Source organism: Silene latifolia, chromosome Y (assembly GCF_048544455.1).
Source record: "Silene latifolia isolate original U9 population chromosome Y, ASM4854445v1, whole genome shotgun sequence".
NCBI classification, from domain to species: Eukaryota; Viridiplantae; Streptophyta; class Magnoliopsida; order Caryophyllales; family Caryophyllaceae; genus Silene; species Silene latifolia.
The window spans coordinates 107,551,353-107,569,627 of record NC_133538.1 but is presented as its reverse complement, the minus strand read 5'-3'; the positions used below and the strand labels follow the sequence as shown (position 1 = coordinate 107,569,627).

The window sequence follows — 18,275 nt, the reverse complement described above, 5'->3', positions numbered from 1 at the left end:
CTGATGGTTACAACAGCCAGTTCTTCAAGGACACATGGGGTGTTACTGGACCTAGTGTTATTGATGCTGTCAAGGATTTTTTTACTCATGGCAGGCTACTGAAACAGATTAACAATACGGTGCTTACCTTGATTCCTAAAGTTGATATGCCTCAGTCTGTGACTCAATTCTGTCCTATTGCTTGTTGCAATACTATATACAAGTGTATTGCCAAGTTGATGTGTAACAGACTGAGTGAGGTGCTGCCATTTATCATTAGCCCTAACCAAAGTGCCTTTGTCAAGGGTAGGGATATTGTTGAAAATATTTTGGTGTGCCAGGATTTGGTGAAGTTGTATAGTAGGAAATCCTGCTCTCCTAAGGTGATGTTCAAAGTGGATTTGCAAAAAGCATATGATAGCATTGAATGGTGTTTTTTGGAAGGTATGCTGGGTGCTTTAGGCTTCCCAGATTATTTTACTAAGCTTATTATGGAGTGTGTGACAACACCTTCTTTCACTATTGCCTTAAATGGTGAGAATTTTGGTTTCTTCAAAGCTCAAAGGGGTATTAGACAAGGGGATCCTATGTCCCCCTTACTTTTTACCATATGTATGGAATATCTGAGTAGAATTCTGAGTGAAGTTCAGGATTATGATGGCTTCAAATTCCACCCACTGTGTAGGCCTCTTAAACTCACTCACCTTTGCTTTGCGGATGACCTTTTGATGTTCAGTAGAGGAGATATAAAGTCTGTTGAGATCTTATTGAGAGCCTTTTAGACCTTCTTTAGTGCTTCTGGTTTATGTATGAATAAAGGGAAGTCTTGCTTTTATAGTAATGGTGTGTCCAGTGGCTTGGGTTCTGAGATTAGGGAGCTTGCTGGTATGACTGAGGGGAAACTCCCCTTTAGATATTTGGGAGTTCCCATTGCTGCTAAACGTCTTTCATCTTTGATTTGTGCTAAACTGGTGGATAGAGTGGTTGAGAGAATAAGAGATCTGGGCACCAGAAAGCTCTCTTATGCTGGTCGTCTGGTGTTGGTCAAAGCAGTGCTTAGTTCTTTACACTATTATTGGGCAAGAATCTTTATTCTACCTGCTACTGTTCTTAAAAGAGTTGAAGCTTTGTGTAAGAGTTTCCTGTGGCAGGGTAAATAGGTGGCTCATTCTCCCCCCTTATTGCATGGGATACTTGTTGTAAGACTCAGAAGATGGGGGGATTTGGCATTGTTGATTTGAGAAGATGGAATGTGGCAGCTCTTGGTAAATATGTGTGGTGGATTGCCCACAAGGAGGATCACCTCTGGGTGAAATGGATTCATGCTATCTATATGAAACATGAAGACTGGTTCTCCTATAATCCTAAAAGCACTGCTAGCTGGTCATGGAGGAAGATTTGTGGAGTGAAGGATAAATTGAAACAAGGTTATGTTGGCTCTTGGTGGATGAAGCAGGATAATCACTATACTATTCAGCAAGGCTATTCTTGGTTGGGGGGCCTTACTGGGCAGCAGGTTCCTTGGTATCATTTTGTGTGGAATAGGTATAGTTTACCTAAACATTGTTTTATGGGCTGGGTTGCAGTTCAGGGGAGGTTATTAACAAAGGATAGATTGATGAATATGCAAATATGCCAGGATTCTGTGTGTGTACTTTGTGGTAATGATGGAGAAGACCACGCTCATCTTTTTTTTGGATGTACATTCAGCAGTTTATGTCTGCAGCAACTGAACAATATGTTGAGAACTCAGGTGCCTGATACAGGCTATGTTGAATGGTGGACTCATAAACGGTTTCAGAGTTTGTTCAGAAAGCAGGTTGTTGCAGCCTGTTTACAAGGTCTTGTTTACTATATTTGGGATGCAAGGAACAGATGTAGGATTGAGCATGTAGTTCCTCGGCCTGAAAAGATTGTCAAATTAGTTAAGGGGGCTATAATGATGAGGTTGCAGAGGATGTGTATGGGCAGAGAGAAGGAACGGTATAGGCAGTTTTTTCATTAGTTTTGATGAACTGTTATCCTTCAAGTTCTTTAAAACGATGATGATGTAATTGGTTGGTCAGTGGTTTATAATATTACTTACATTTTACCAAAAAAAAAAAAAATTAGTTGATTACTTTCATACTGGAGACTGTGAGATTTGTGCTTGCTATAGCACCGTTTCATTTGATTTTGAGCAAGAAGTTGGATGTTGCCATATGGTTCCGTTTGGGTACTAGCTTGATCACCTATACCTCCACTTTTCCATATATGTTTTGCCTCTTTTTACCCATACCTCACATATCCCATATATACCTCGGCATGTGTCATGGTCATTTGTTGGTTGGAATGCATATGTACGGTTATAAAGATTACTTTCATATTATACTGCAGGCATGTTCTCATAGGTCGTAGTTAGGTGAGAGTCACTACAAAATGAATTCTTTCTATCTTACATATATGCACCTGTGCTTATGAGTGATTTGAGCGACCCGTGAGAATCCGATTTGATAAGTCTCTATAGTTGACGGTTCAGCAGTTTTTAACGACCTTATAACTCGTTTGCATGATTCGCATTACTAATTGATTGTTAGTTATTGCATTAAATTGGTTTAGGCTTTACATGTTGTAATTCGCTCTGAGATTGAACTCGTTCCATTAGGTCATTAGATCGAGTCTAGTTCTTGCTTGGGGACAAGCAAGGGTTTGGTTTGGGGAAGTTTGATGCGTGTCTTTCATAAGATGTTTTACATCCTATTTTCCACGCATTTCAGAGCTCATTTGTGTAGTTTAAGCTACCATTTCCCCTATTTCTGTCTACTTTCGTGTTTTTGTACATTATTGCAGAAATGTGAAGAATTCAACGGAAATTGAGCTAAATCCGTCCCCGAGTGTCTTGCATTGCATTTGACGTGAAGCATTCACTTAAGGAACGAGCTTGGTGCGCAATTCAAGGCCCAAAAGACAAATACACGAGAAATTGGAAGTCAAGTGTCAGCTACTTCAGTCGATCGACCGGGTATGTCAGTCGATCGACCAACTTGCGGGTTCCAGAAGCTACTGTACACTGCTACTCAGTCGATCGACCGCCACTCTTTGTCGATCGACCAAGCCGCTATCCCAGACGAGAATTAAAAGATCGAGGAAATGCAAGCCCATTGTTTTTAGGTATTGATAATAAGTGTTACGTATATTTTCTATATAACGTAGCCTAGAACATCAGATTATTCATTCAGTTTTTACTAGTTCTTTAGTTTGTTTCCAACATTCAATAATTAGGGTTTTTTAATACTATTTCGTACAATTACTCTCGCATTCGGTTTCTGGATCTCTCGCTGCAATTCCAATCGGTATTCTTCTGCTAATAATTCAGTTTGCTTTATTATCGTTTTGTACGATAGAATTGCTAGTTAGTTTCCCAAAACCGATTTATCGTTTTATGTTAATTGTTTGTTCTATTATTTCAAGCATGAATTCTTCTGTCTATTTTATTGGTTTTATTGTTGTTATCACCCTTAGTATGAGTAGCTAAATAGTTTGTGCTAGGATGTAGGGGAATTATAGTGTAGGCGACAATAGAATGAATACGGCCTGAATCGCGTGTCAGTCGATCGACTGCCATACCTGGTCGATCGACTGACCACGTGAGGTTTACCCTCGTTTTAATTGATTTAAATGTTGTGTTTGACGAATCGAATGAATGCGACTAGTTGAATGCTTAATATTTGACTGACCCACTAGATCGAAAGATAGGGACAGTTGTTAGATCACCAATTAAAATGACTAAACTATGCCGAGATCGAAAGATAGGTAAAGTTTAGACCGTTAGTCACTTTTCAGGACGAAAGTTAGTATTAGTGATATTAGGGACTTATAGCGAGATCGAAAGATGCTATTTGTTAAGAGTGGACCGAGAGGACCTCTTTATTTCCCGCCTCATGTGTTTGATTTAGACTGTTTAGTAGTATGTCGCCGAAACTATAACGAACCGACCATCCTAGTACCCCTTCTTTTATCTGTTTTAACTGTTTATTTAGTTTATTGTCTTTATTTGCTATTAGCATAGACCAAATCAAATCAACCCCCACTTTCGTTACCTTAGACTAAATTAGACAATTAGAAATTACATTCGCCTCCTTGTGGTTCGACCTTGTTACCACTAGCCTAGGTTAGTTTTAATAGGAGATTATAAATTTTATTTTTGGTGCTCACAACGACGGGTATCACTTACGCCGTCTTGTAAGTTTTCCGACTCCCGTTATCCTTTACTCCTTAGTTCGCATTTCTTTCCCTATTTTTGGTACAATGAGGGCATTGTACGGTTTGGTTTGGGGAGGTATGCATCCATATCTGTGTCTGCATGTTTTATTGCATTTCCGTTTGCAATTTTATTCATTTTCGCATGCATTTCCGTTTGCAATCACATAAAATTTTAAAAAAATTCACGTTTATTTTGAGTCGGAACGTTTGAACTTGACGCTACAATGAGTCTTTACCCTTACCTTGTATATTCTTAACATTTTGTTGGCATGGTAATGTGCATAATCTACGAGGTTTTGTTTCTCTCTTATCTCGACGAATAGACTTGACTCACGTATTGGCAAGCTACATTACATTCTGAGGTCAAAGCTTATTAAATTGGTGACATTCATGACCGGTTTCATATAGGATGTGAGTAGTACTCTCTACATGGCATGTAACATCAATTTGCATAAGCATGAATCTTGTCTTCTTAATACCTGTATGCATTCGGTTTGTGGATGGTGACACATGTTAGGAGATGCAGTTCCCTTTATTTCATTCTACCCATGAGCCTCACATAGCCAAATTGCCTTCTTTGTCCTGTTTAACTACAATCTATAATTATGCCTACCCTAACCGAGCTAGTAATTAGTAGTTATAAGGAATGTTTCATTGCTGTTTGGTTATATATCTAATTTGAAGAAGTTAGTGGATATGTTGAAGGGAATGGAAAGAAGAAAAATATGAAAAGAAACAAATGTGTGGAAAAGAAAAAAATTAGAAAAAGTATTGGAATGAAAAAATAATTCGAAAAAAAAGGTTGAAAATGAAATATGAAAAAGAAAGAAAAAAATCATATGCAAAAAAATGAAAAGTTGTATAGATGATTTTTACTCCCATGTCATATTTGTATCTTATGGGGAGTTGACATGTTTATGGTGTATTGTGAGTTGAGTGCATCCAATTTGCACTATTTTGTATTGATATATTTTGAGTATGAAGTTGGGATGTCATTTCAAAATTTGGATCAGTTGTTGCGAGCCTGGCTATTCACTCCGTATTTCCAAATTCATTTTAGCCTCTTCTTACCCATTACCTCACTTACCCAAATTTAAGTCCTCGGCATGTGTCTTGGTCATCAGTTGGTGGGAAAGTATATGTACGGTCGTAGAGAGTCTATTCATGCTAAACTGCATGCATGCTCTTATAGGTTGAGTTAGGTGAGTGTCTTTACTTCCTTCTATCATTCACTTATATACTCACCCTGTGCTTCATTTGAGTGATGAGCGACCTGTGAGAGTCTGATAACTATGAGTCTTGCAAGGTCGACGGTTCAGTAAGTTTGAGACATTGACTTCATTCGTTTGCACTTGTCATTTGCCACTTGTTAGTTGTTGCATTAAACTGGTTTGGGTGGATGATTTTTAGTTGATAAGTTGGTCCCGTTCCACTATCTGTTCTTAGTTGCATTCATAGTTTGCTTGGGGACAAGCAAAGGTTTGGTTTGGGGAGATTTGATGCGTGTAGTTTATATAAGGTTTCTACCTCATTTTTACACGTATTTCTGTACTATTTATGTAGCATTTAGCTACATATACCCCCGAATAGTCTACTTTGGTTTGTCTTGTATAAATTGCAGGTACAGACCAGAAAGAAGATAAACCGAGCCTAAACTTGTCTCATTTGCATGCATTTGTGGAGAATAAGGAATTAGAGCTTGGAATCTATCACTTAAAAGACGTGTGAGCTGACCTCGGAAGATGTCAAGGAATCCTACGTGCTATTATAGCTCGATCGACCACTTATTAGTCGATCGAATGCTTTATCTATTGAAGATTCACTCGATCGAGTTGTTCTGAGGCTCGATCGATGGGGCTGAAACAAGAAGTACTCGATAGAATGGTTTTTCTGTTCGATCGAGAGGGATTGCTGGTTATGTCCTCGATCGAGTGGTTTCATTCCACTCGATCGAGAGGTTTCACCTTGTACGTGTGTTTTTGCCTTATTTCGTGTTGGGCTTTGTAATTAGTTTTAAACTAGGTTAAGTAGGACGTGTTACTACTTCTTCATCATCTCGGAGACTACGATACTCTCTCATACTACTACTCTTGAATGATTGCTTGGATCGAATCTTGTAATCGGTATCTCTTTCTTTTATCTTAATCTTAATCTTTTGCTTCTCTTTAATACTTTCTCTCTTTATTTGTGATTGCTACCATTAATCTTCTTTTACTTATTATCATGTTCAATTATTCTTGCTTGTGTATGATTGTTGCTATCACAATAATAATGCATAGCTAATTTCTTTTGCTAAGACTTATGGAATCCATGATTATGAAGGAATTGTAAATGGAATTATTAGGTTTAATGCTAGTGTAGTTTATGTTGTTAATCGCTGCATTTCATTGTTTCTGCCTAATTGAGTCGACGCAATTAGTCATCAAACCGTAGTAAACCTTGACCTAGATCGGAAGATTGGAAAAGGGTGAGACTTGTAGCGAACATTAGGGCACGTAGTGAGGGCAGAAGCTAAGCTATCTGTGCTTTAGGGCGAATTGAGACCGGAAGGAGATATTCACTGCCCCATAGACCATACTTGCATTGACGTGAGACCTAGATTGCATGACTGAAAAATCATGGCGAACCGACTGTCTTAGCTGTTTTCTCTCTATTTGGTTAACCTTTATTCCTTTGTTTTTCCACTCTTTCTTGATCTCTTTTTGATTAGAACAAACAATTAAAACCCCCAGAACTGTTACTTAGACGGACTTAATTAAGTTGACATTTTCCAATCTCCCTGTGGAGATCGACCCTACTTGCTGCTAACTTCTGTTAGTTGTATCTAGGTATTTATTTTTGGGACCTGACGACGGTATCAAAAGTAAGCTGAGAGAATGTTGACCAGAGTTAAGGAACTTGAAAGTAAGGAATCATGGAGATGTACGATAACGTCATGAGAGGGTGTGAGTTAATGGTTATATAGGAGTTTTAGGACGACATGTTAGCCATGAGTTTTGAGGACTTAAAGGAGTAAGAAGTTGGTAGAGTTTTTGCATGATATGAGATTTTGGTGGAGAGTTAGGTAACGATACAATTAAGGATAGAATTGGAATGAATGTTGAGGTAATTTTATTAATGGATTTGATGTTCGTTATTTGGGATGTTAACCGAAGATAGGAAAGGAACTGTTATATTTAGAGGTGAGGGTAAGAGATTGGTTATATGAACACTGGTGGTGTAGTGGTGTTGTCACTAGTGGTTAACGGTGATGATGAATAGAGAAGATAGCCTACAAAGGTTGATTTTGTGGAGGCCGGATTGGTATATATGATTGCGACGGAGTATAAGATGTGGATATACGAGGCGTCTCTTAGTAGTTGGGTATTAATGGTATGGTTACATTCGCCAGGAGGTGATAGTTACGCAAATGGGAGAATGTGTTATGAGGAGCGTACGAGTTAAGCTCAGGCGAGAGGTAACCTTTATCAGGTGGTAAATTACGTGATCAGAATTGGCTAGTTAGATTCGATTATGGGTCCATGATATGGGTAAATGTTTGTGCGAGGTTATGACCTCACAAGTAGTGGGATGTGTGATAGTTATAAAGTCGTATTTGAGTGTTTCGCCGTCATATGTTGTGTACGGTAACCTAATAGGATGATATTCAAAAAGTGGTAATTTGGGTGATCTGGAATGGCTAGTTATACTTGTATGTACATGTACGATATATGTAAGTGATAGTGCGAGGTTCCAACCGCATGAGTAATAGTATGAATGATATTCATAAGGTTAATATCTGTTTATTCCGTGTAATATGTTGCGTTGTGATCTAGTAAAGCGGTTTTAAGGAAGTTTTCTTGTCCATGAAGTTATACTGAGTCAGTGTTTATGGGATTGTATAAGTTGCGATGACTATCGATGTGGTTGTTGTACCTCTTGTGGCGATCCGGGCATGGTACTTCCTGTTGTGATACGAGTATTTTCGCGCTGCGGTGCGGCTGTTGGTGGTGGTGTTGCGATGCCGTTATCGGTTGTGGTGAAGTAGGCGGGATACTGATGAGACGAACTTTCGAAAGTTTATATCAGTTATATAGATTGTTGTTTGTTACTGCTGTTTCCTGTTAGTTTTAGTCTGGGCATATAGATTGTTGTTTTGTTTATTGATGTTTCTTACCAGTTTTAACTGGGCAGTGAGGGTAGAGTATGATATGGAAGAGAGTTGCGTATGTTTCCGTTGTTGTCATGGTATAGTGATATTCTGTTAATGGGACACAGTTGTGAGAGGTTGTTAGTGTACTTTTGACCTTGTTTTAGATGAGACATTGGTTGACATAGTTGTGGCAAGAGTTTTGTGGATTGTGTGTGTGTGTGCTGAGCTGGAAGCGGCAAGCGGTTCGTAATCTTTATTGGGACAGTGAGTATAGGTATTGGGAATTAGTATCATGTTAAGTTATGGATGAGTTTTACAACAATAAAAAGTAGAACTTGAGGATCTAGTGTGAGTCTGTGTAACAATTGTGGATCGTGAGTTATGATTGTGGAGATAAGTGCATGTATAAAGAACTATGTCATTTTGCGGTAATGTTGAAAAGTTGGAGTAGTGGTTATGCTGAGGATTTTATGGTATAGGTTAGATGGAGTGCAGAATAATTGGAGGCACGAGAGCTGTTAGGGAGAGAGAAACTTGGATATGGGATGGTTGTCGGTGTTGAAGTTATAGTTGGTGATAGGTGATATAAGATGAGGATAAGGGAAAGAAAACTGCTAAGGATCTAGTATTAGTGGGTTACGAGGACGTAACATTTATCTTAAGAGGAGTAGGATGCGACAAAGAGAGTTTGATGGTTGTGCATGTTGTAGTATATTTGGAAGTTTGAGTCTTGGTGCAGAATAAAGGATGAAATTGTGTTGTGGTTGATTTTATTAAAGGTAATGGCAGTGCTTGTAGTGGTATGTTGATTATGGGTGTGAGTAAACTTCGATAGTGTTGAAAGTTTGGGTGATGATGTTTATGAGTATAAGTAAACTTCAAGGATGAAGTTCTTTTTTAGGGTGGTAGAATGTACCATTCCGTTTGGTGGTTAATCTTGCTTAGTGGATTGTCTTGATATTGGATTTGCTAGTGGATAATATGTTAGTGAGACGGAGTTAGCGGCATTTGTGGAAGTAGTATTATGTAGTTAGTGTCGAGAGCTATACTATAGTTGATACGATATCGGGAGCCACTTTGTGGAGGTAGGCATAGTTGGTGGAGTTAGTGTTAGGTGTTCATGTTTTATAGGTTGGGTTTGAACTTCGGCGACGAAGTTCATTTTTAATAGGGACGACTGTAATACCTTAGATATTTGGGCTGTTGGGTATTTTATCGAGTAGGACTTACCTAGTCGAGTAAGTTAGTTTAGCATTCTGGAGTACGTTGTGCATGATGGGTACTCGATCGAGTAAGGGCAAATCGATTGAGTAGCGGGTACTCTATTGAGTATGTTAGTTACTTGATCGAGTAAGTCGTGTTTTACGGGTTTCCAGCCGGGTTTGATAGTAACGCGTGAAGAGCTATATAAAGTTATTTCAACAGTTCCTTTTTACCTTTTACTCTTATTCTCAAACTTTTCACAAAAGAAAACTACGACACTCTTTCTCTTCACTCATTTCTATCAAATAAAGGCTAGGGTTTATACGATTTCTGACTTCATCACACCGTTGTGATCGTCATATTGTGGGTAAGATTCTTGTATTGTTTTTATGTCGGATAATTAATATTGCTCTAACCCTAATTGGGTGATTTGGGGGTTTTGGGTAGAAATCGGTTTAGGATGTGTAATTGTTGATTATTGTTGTAGGTGACGATGTGGTACTTTTGTAGATTTGTATGATTGGCTGCTGTATATTGGATTGCGAAAAGGCAGGGTTTCCCTACTCAGTTATTCTGTAAATGATTATAAGATGGTTGTTTGGTTAATTTACATGTTGATGATATCGTAATTGGTATTGGAATTGTTTTACAATGATATTGTAATTGGTTGTTGTTGTCTGTCTGTGGTTCAAGAGGTGCGCCCTCGCCTGAGTGGAGTCGATTGCGTGAGTGGCTTCACGCCCTTGATTCTCCCCTTGTGGTTCTTGTCACAAGGGGGATGTGCACATTAAGGAACATGGGTTATTCGCTCGATGGAGATGAGCGGGGCTTAGGTAGGAACGACTGCGGTGCCCCACTGGCGGTGTGGAATATCTGTTGCAATGGATATTCCGGCAGGTCTACACACTTTAGTCTGTAGTCATAATATTAGTGATGTGACGATGTTGGGGGATTGTGATTGTGTAAATGTCTGTTGTATTGTCTTATATTGTTTATGTAGTAACTGGCCCCGTTTAAATGTTTTGAAAACTGTGGTGATCCATTCGGGGATGGTGAGCATTTGTTTAGCAGGTATGCCCAGGTTTGTAACACCCCCGCACACCAGAACGCCTTACCAAGGACCATTCCAGTGTATGACGGTGTCACCATCTCGGTTTCCCGAGGAAGTAGATCAAATTAGACAATACAAGAACAATATTATAATATTAGAATATCTATCACAATGTCTTTCTATTCAAGTCTATAAAATAAGGTTCAATTACAACACTTGTGATCCTACATCTTTAGACCAATGGCGTGATGACTCGATCCCTCCAATCCCAGCAGCAGTAATCAACAATACCGCTAAACCAACGCTCACCATCCCGAATGGATCACCGCAGATACCACAAAACAACACGGGTCGATCGACTAATCAAATATAAGACAAGACAATAAAGTAAACAGCTGATCATCCCCTATCTTAACCTTACCACATCGTACCATAACCGACTACACCGCGAAGGGTGTAGCCCTGCCAGATTACCCATCGCAACAGGTAACCCTCGCCGCCAGTGGGTGACCGTAGTCCATCCCCACCTAGTCCAGCTCATCATCGAGCGACTAACATTCCCTGTCCCTTAATGTGCACATCCCCTCCCGTGACGGGTTCCACGGAGGGCGAACTAGGGTGTGAAGCCACTCCCGCAAGTGACTCCACCACAATCACAATCACACCCACAGCATCACAGCTGTCACACCACAACGACATTATCACCCCAACAACCATACTCCGATGATCAGCGGTAAACACAAATTACAATACAATCATAATCTCAAATCAATTAACAGTAGACTGAGTAGGGAAACCCTACCTCATCGCAAAGCATGGGAGATTTCCATTTACAGCCACGCACGACTCCAATAAGCATCCTAACAATGATAACCATATCCTATTACACGACTATACTCAAAGAATCATTCAAAAGGGCACAAGGCAAAAACTTACCTAACCTTGCACATCGGTGACGTCATAGACAACCACCACCCACGTCCTCCTTGCTCCGCGAATCCCGACATTCCCATGGTAGGGGTTTAGGCTAAATTCTTTAAGGTATGAAGCTATGGAGTGATAGAGTAGGGAGATGGCCGAGGGTTAGAGAAAGAGAAACTGTCGAGGAAATGAGAAAATAGAAATGAATCTCGCGAACTCGCATTTATAATAACGCGTCGACAGCAGCCATACTCGGTCGAGTATAGGAATACTCGGCCGAGTAGACTCCACTCGGTCGAGTATTGGTGATACTCGGCCGAGTGGCCTCAGCTAGGTCGAGTAACTAACCTATACGTCTCCTATTACAAGTCTGATCCCGCACCCTTCATCCCTAAGGTCTGTTTGGTCAACAAGATCGGTCAACAACGTTCCTACAAATCCTGGGTGTTACAAGGTTCGCGCGAGGTTAGCTTGCGATGGAGTCGCCACAAGTCAGAGTAGTAGTCTTCCGCTGTTGTGTCATAACATTTTGTTACTTTAGTTGGATTTTGGTTTTGGAACCGTTGTATTTGTTCTACAGTTGGTTTTGATGTAATCATTTTAAATTTATTTACTTAAAGTACGTTTCTTGATGGTCACTTTTAATTACTATGCCTCGGGTAACTGAGATGGTAGCATTCTCATGTAATAGGTGGTCTTGTTAAGGCACCTTGGTGTATGGGGGTGTTACAGGACGTGCATGTTTATGGCTTGAGTACGGAAGGACTCGTGTGGTGTCATGACGTCTGGCAGGGGTCCAGTTAGCGTCCGATGTAACACCCTCATTTACCAAATTGCCTTACCAAAGCCTACCTTTATAAATGGAAGCATTACCATCTCGGTTACCCGAGGTAGTATATATCAATAGACCATAATGAAACATTTATTGAGATTAAAGTACGGTAAAGGGTTTACAAATTACAAATCCCAAAATAAAGTACAACTACTAAACCAAAACAAGTGAGATGTCTAATGACTCAGCGAAAGCTATGAAATGAGATGAATCATCGGTTCCCCATCCAAACACGTATGCAAGCTCAAACATCAACACCTAATAGACTCACTGCTCCTCATTTGTCTATCAAATAGTTCACCACAGTTTTGAAAACATATGAAGGTCAGTATAACTATACAACTAATCATATGAATAATACAAACACGGAAAGCTCATATGATCAACCAATACCACTCCATCAACTCCGAACTCCATAGTATCCTGTGTCTGAACAGCAATGCAGACACCAATGGCTCTCATCACAACGAGTAGCCGGGTTCCCATCGCAATAGGTAACCCACCCCTGCCGATGTCAGACCGCAACACTGAACATCAAAAGCCCCACCCATTGCAACGAGCGAACCCATATCATTAATGTGCACATCCCCCTTGTGATGGGAGTCACTAGGGGCAATACATGGGGGTGAAACCATCTCCCGACATGGCTCCACAATATCATCCACAACTCCTCCATCACCAAACATCAATAATAGTCACAATAATATAATCACATAAATCCAGTAATCACATCAATCTCACAATTAACTATATAATCATACTGAGTAGGGAAACCCTACCTTTTAGCAATACTCCAAACACAAGTAGTCCATTATTGATCCTTCACAATGCATCACCTACATAAAATAATTATGTATAATCACTACATGCTCAATTAACCATGCACATAACCTAGGCCCATCATGACTTAGTGGTAATTGTAATACTACGCTTTTCTGGTCGTTGAGTACTAGGTCGAGTAGGGTGCACTCGACCGAGTACATTTGTTAGGAGTTCTGGTCAGGCTACTGATCTATAGGCACTCGACCGAGTATGTGTGGTACTCGGTCAAGTATTGTATACTCGGTCGAGTACGGTGGTGTACTCGACCGAGTGTCGTGTCTGATACGGCTTGTTTCGCGGTTTTGATTAAAATGATTGGAGAGGTATTTAAAACAGCGCGTCAGTTTCTGATTCATTTTACACAAAACCTAATCACACTGTAAACCCTCTCTAGCCATCTTCATCTATTCCCAAGCAAGGTTTAAGCAATTGTGGATTTCCGAATCTCTCGTTTCCGTATCAATCATTTTAGTAATTCTCTAGTACCTTTACTCAATCTTATTTATCTTAGAGGGTTGCCTAAACCCTAATTTTTGGAGGAATTGGTAATTGGGCACATTAGATCATTTGTTGAGGGGTAGTTAGTAATTGCATGTGATTAATATTTGTACGTGACGATTTCATGGAGGATTGCAATTGCGATTACTTGTGTGTGCTTGGATTGCAAAAAGGTTGGGTTTCCCTACTCAGCATGATGATGTGTGATTATTGCTATGATTGTGATTACTGTGGAATATGATGGTTGTGATTATTGTGGAATATGATGATCGTGATTATTGTGGAATATGATGGTGATATAGTGTTTATATTGTGAGACATATGGAGAGATGGTCTCACCCCCATTGTTCGCCTCGTCTGTCTCTCGACGCAAAGAGGATGTGCACATTAATGGACTTGGGTTCGCTCGTTGTGATGAGCGGGGCTTTAGGTGGCAAAACTGCGGTCTACCACTGGCGGTATAGGTGCCTGTTGCGATGGGTAGCCTGGCAGGTCTGGGCTATGATTCAGAAAATGTACATGGAGCTTCGAGATGGATGCTTGATTGTGGTGTATAATTACTTTTGCATGAAATTATGATGTTGCAATATCTGCTTACGTGTGTTTGGTTGTGTGCTGTTTTCTTATGTACTTTGTTGTGATCCATTTGATATTTCCATCAAATGGTGAGTAGTGAGTTTTGACAGGTGTTGATGTTTGAGCTAGCTTGCGGGTTTGGATGGGATATCGACGATTCATTTTCGTTTCATAGCTTCTGATGCGTGCATTTTATATAAGATTTTTACCTCATTTTTACATGCATTTCTGTACTATTTATGTAGCATCTAGCTACAAATACCCCCGAATATTCTACTTTGGTTCGTTTTATGTAATTTGCAGGAATAGACCAAAGAGGAGCTAAATCGAGCCTATTTTGTCCCAATTGCATGCATTTAAGGAGAATAAAGAGCCTGAGCTTTGAAATCTAACACCTGGAAGACGCGTGAGCTAGTTTCGGGAAGTATTTTGATGTCTTACGTGCCAAGATAGCTCGATCGAGTAGATTTTCTACTCGATCGATTGCTTTATATATTGGAGTTGCTCGATCGAGCAGTTCAAGCTTACACAAAGGAAGACATTGCAGGGAGTGCTCGATCGAGTGGTTTATTTCCACTCGATCGAGAGGTTTGATGGCTAGTTACTCGATCGAGTGGTTTATTTCCACTCGATCGAGTGGTTTATCTTTTTATAGACTTTTTCCGCCTAATTTTCGTATGGGCTTTTGTAATTAGTCCATAGATTAGGTTTAGAGTGGATTTTTCGTAGAAGGCAGAAAAAAGAAGAACGTAACGGATCTCTTCCCTCTCTCACTGACTTTTACTCTATACTTTGCTACTGTTCTTGGATTTTGTTCTTGCTTTACACTTTTGCTACTCAGATTTGGATTACGATTGGTATTATAATTCTTCTTTAATCCTTTAATCATAATTATTGCATTTGTTTTGCTATTCTCCACTTATTATTTCATCTCTACTTTAATTCAATCTTCATTAGGTTTATTATCATGTTTAGTTTCAATTATCTATATGTTGTTATTGTTAGTTCTATGATGATGCATAGCTAATTCCCCTCTGCTAAGACTATAGGGGATCTATAATTATGAAGGGAAAGTAATCGATTTATTGGGTTAATGCTGGTATAATCTTTGTTGTTAACTGCCGCAATTAATTATATCTGTTTAATTGAGTCGACGCAATTAGGCATTTATATCTTAGTGACCCTTGACCTGGACCGAAAGGTTAGAAAAGGCGAGACTAGTAGCGAACAATAGGGCATTATATTTAGGGCGAAAGCTAAGCTATTTGTGCTTTAGGGCGAATTGAGACCGAAAGGAGATATTCACTGCTCCTCAGACCGTATCTGCATTGACCTGAGTCCTAGATTACTTGACTGAATGATTATGGTGAACCATCTGTCTTAGCTGTCTTACTCTACTTGGTTAATCTTTATTCTCTTATTCTCTCTTCCCTATCCTCTCATTAGTGTAGAATATCACAATTAAAAACCCCCCAAATTTGTTACTTGACGGACTTAGACGAGGCTGACATTTTCCCATCTCCCTGTGGATTCAACCCGACTTCCCTAGCTATATTAGTTAGAGCCAGTTGCTTATTTTTGATAGGTATACGACTGCCCTGTCAAATTTTGGCGCCGTTGCCGGGGAGGTGGCGCAATTTTGTTGCTTTTTTTTAAGTTTGTTTCTCGTCTCAAGGAATTTATTCCTTGAGACTGATCTCATTTTCTGCAAAGTTTTTGATTAGTTTTGCAGGTTACTTGTTGCTTTGTAAAGTCTATCTGCCAGAATGCCTAAGTTAGCTTGACCATTCGTAGCCTATCGTGGGTTCGCTTCCAAAAGGTTTCCTCTTACCCATTCTTCGATCAGGGAAACTTTGGAATCCACCTATCTTACATACAGCTGGTAGAGAGAAATCTCTTTAGGGGGGTACCTGAAGAAGATCCATGCAGGCATATAGAGCTGTTTACAGAGTATTGCTCTACCATTGCCCTTTCTGCTGGGGTGATACAAGACAAATTAAAGGGGGCCCTCTTTCCCTTTTCTTTAGCTGATGATGCCCGGGAGTGGTTGAGAGATCTTGATAGGGAGGCAGCCGGTGTAAGCGACTGGAGTTCCCTTGCTTTAGCCTTTTACAGGCGATATTTTCCACCGCAGCGCACCAATGCCTTGGGAGCTCAGATTATTTCATTTGAGCAGCTCTCTACTGAAGATTTGAATGGGGCTTGGACTAGGTTCAAGAAGCTTGTCCGCTCTGTGCCTCATTACGGGTTCAAACGATGGTTCCTTTGTACTCAGTTTTACAACGGACTATATCGAAGCGAGAGAGCTATTCTTGATAGCGTAGCTAAAGGGAGATTCACGAAGAATGTTGAAGATGACCAAGGGTGGCGTCTCATTGAGAAGATGGCTATTCATGTCTCTGAATATGGAAATCCCCGAGGTAGTGAGCAAGTTATTGAGTCGGCAGCAGCTGCAGTGGAAGGTCCTAGCAAAAGTCTAGGTAATGTGGAGATTACAGAAGTTTCAGGTGAGAGTGCTCAGGTTTGTTCGATTACTGAGTATGTTGAGCTATGTGGTAGATGTGATATGGAAGGGCATGACCCTATTGGATGCCTGGCAAGTACAGAGCGCGTCCTTGCTTATCAGAAATACAAGCAAGGAGTTCCTTTTTCTCAACTGTACGAAGAAATAAGGAATGCTCCTACTCTTTCTACGCCAGCGCCACAACCGGTTTCTCCTCCTGCAAATCAAGAAATTGTTGAACTTAAATCCTTTATGTTTAGCATAGCACAACAGTTTCAGGAGAAGTGCAATAAGAAAGAAACTGTCATAGCGGAATTGAGAGAACAAGTCGCGCATTTAACACTCGCGAAAGACCAAGCCAAGCCTCTACCAACATGCGATTCAGCCAATGCAATGAATCTCCAAGTTGGCCTTACTCATGAAGAGCCAAAAGTACCAGAAGACGGGGTTTTGATAGCTGAAGATACCCCGGAGGACGATTTAGATGAGTTTCTGGACGAAATTGTTGCTGCTTGTGTTCCAGACACTCGATCGAGTGAAAAATCTACTCGATCGAGTGATTTAATTCATCCCATCACTCGATCAAGTGATAATTATAGTCGATCGAGAAGTGCACAAATTGAAGATGGTCGATCAAGTGATATTCTTACTCGATCGAGTAAGTTTGCTGAAGAAATCACTCGATCGAGTAAAGCAGAAAAAGGGAATGGTCGATCGAGTGAGGAAAGTGGTCGATCGAGTACTTCTAAACATAAAATCACTAGATCGAGTGATAAAAGTACTCGATCGAGTACCAGAAGCGGCGGAGATCCTATTTTACTATCTAATTCCGCTACCGTATCATCTTCCCCTGCTGTGGAGACGTCACGCGTTGATAAAGGAAAAGAGAAAGTCTCGGGTCCACTCATTGCTACCAGAGTGCCCTTCCCAGGTCGTCTGAAGGATGCAAAGATCGGCGACGAAGACGGTAAGTTTGTGGACGTTGTGAAGAACCTCCAGGTAACTGTCCCTTTTACCGAACTTGTTACTCAGGTACCTACCTACGCTAAGTTTATGAAAGGTATTGTGACGCGTAAGAGAGATTTAAGTGAATTTGAGACAGTTTCATTTATGGAAGAGTCTAGTAATTTGCTTTTGAACATGGCTCCACCCAAAATGAAAGACCCGGGCAGCTTTTCTATTACCTGTATTATAGGCGTGGTTATTGATAAGGCTCTTTGTGACTTAGGAGCCAGTGTTAGTGTCATGCCCCTATCTGTCTGCAAGAAACTGAACATGAGTCATCTTAAAGTGACTAACATTACCCTATAGATGGCTGATAGATCTGTTAGGAAGCCCTTAGGTGTCTTAGAGGACGTGCCTGTGAAAATAGGCAAGCTCTTTATCCCAGTAGATTTCATTGTTTTAGATATAGTTGAGGACACCCGGACCCCAATTATCTTAGGAAGACCATTCCTTTGTACGGTCAACGTCATTGATGTCAAACAAGGGCGTTTGACTCTTGCGAGAGGGGATG

The 18,275-nt window shown here is 40.2% G+C and overlaps 1 protein-coding gene across 1 annotated transcript; it reads left to right on the top strand.

The window, feature by feature from the left end:
• Positions 1 to 1,192: 1,192 nt before the first annotated feature.
• Positions 1,193 to 1,984, top strand: LOC141628704 (uncharacterized). The gene has a single exon (XM_074441807.1). The coding sequence runs from the start codon at positions 1,193 to 1,195 to the stop codon at positions 1,982 to 1,984; it is 792 nt and encodes a 263-aa protein (XP_074297908.1).
• The last annotated feature ends 16,291 nt before the right edge of the window (positions 1,985 to 18,275 follow it).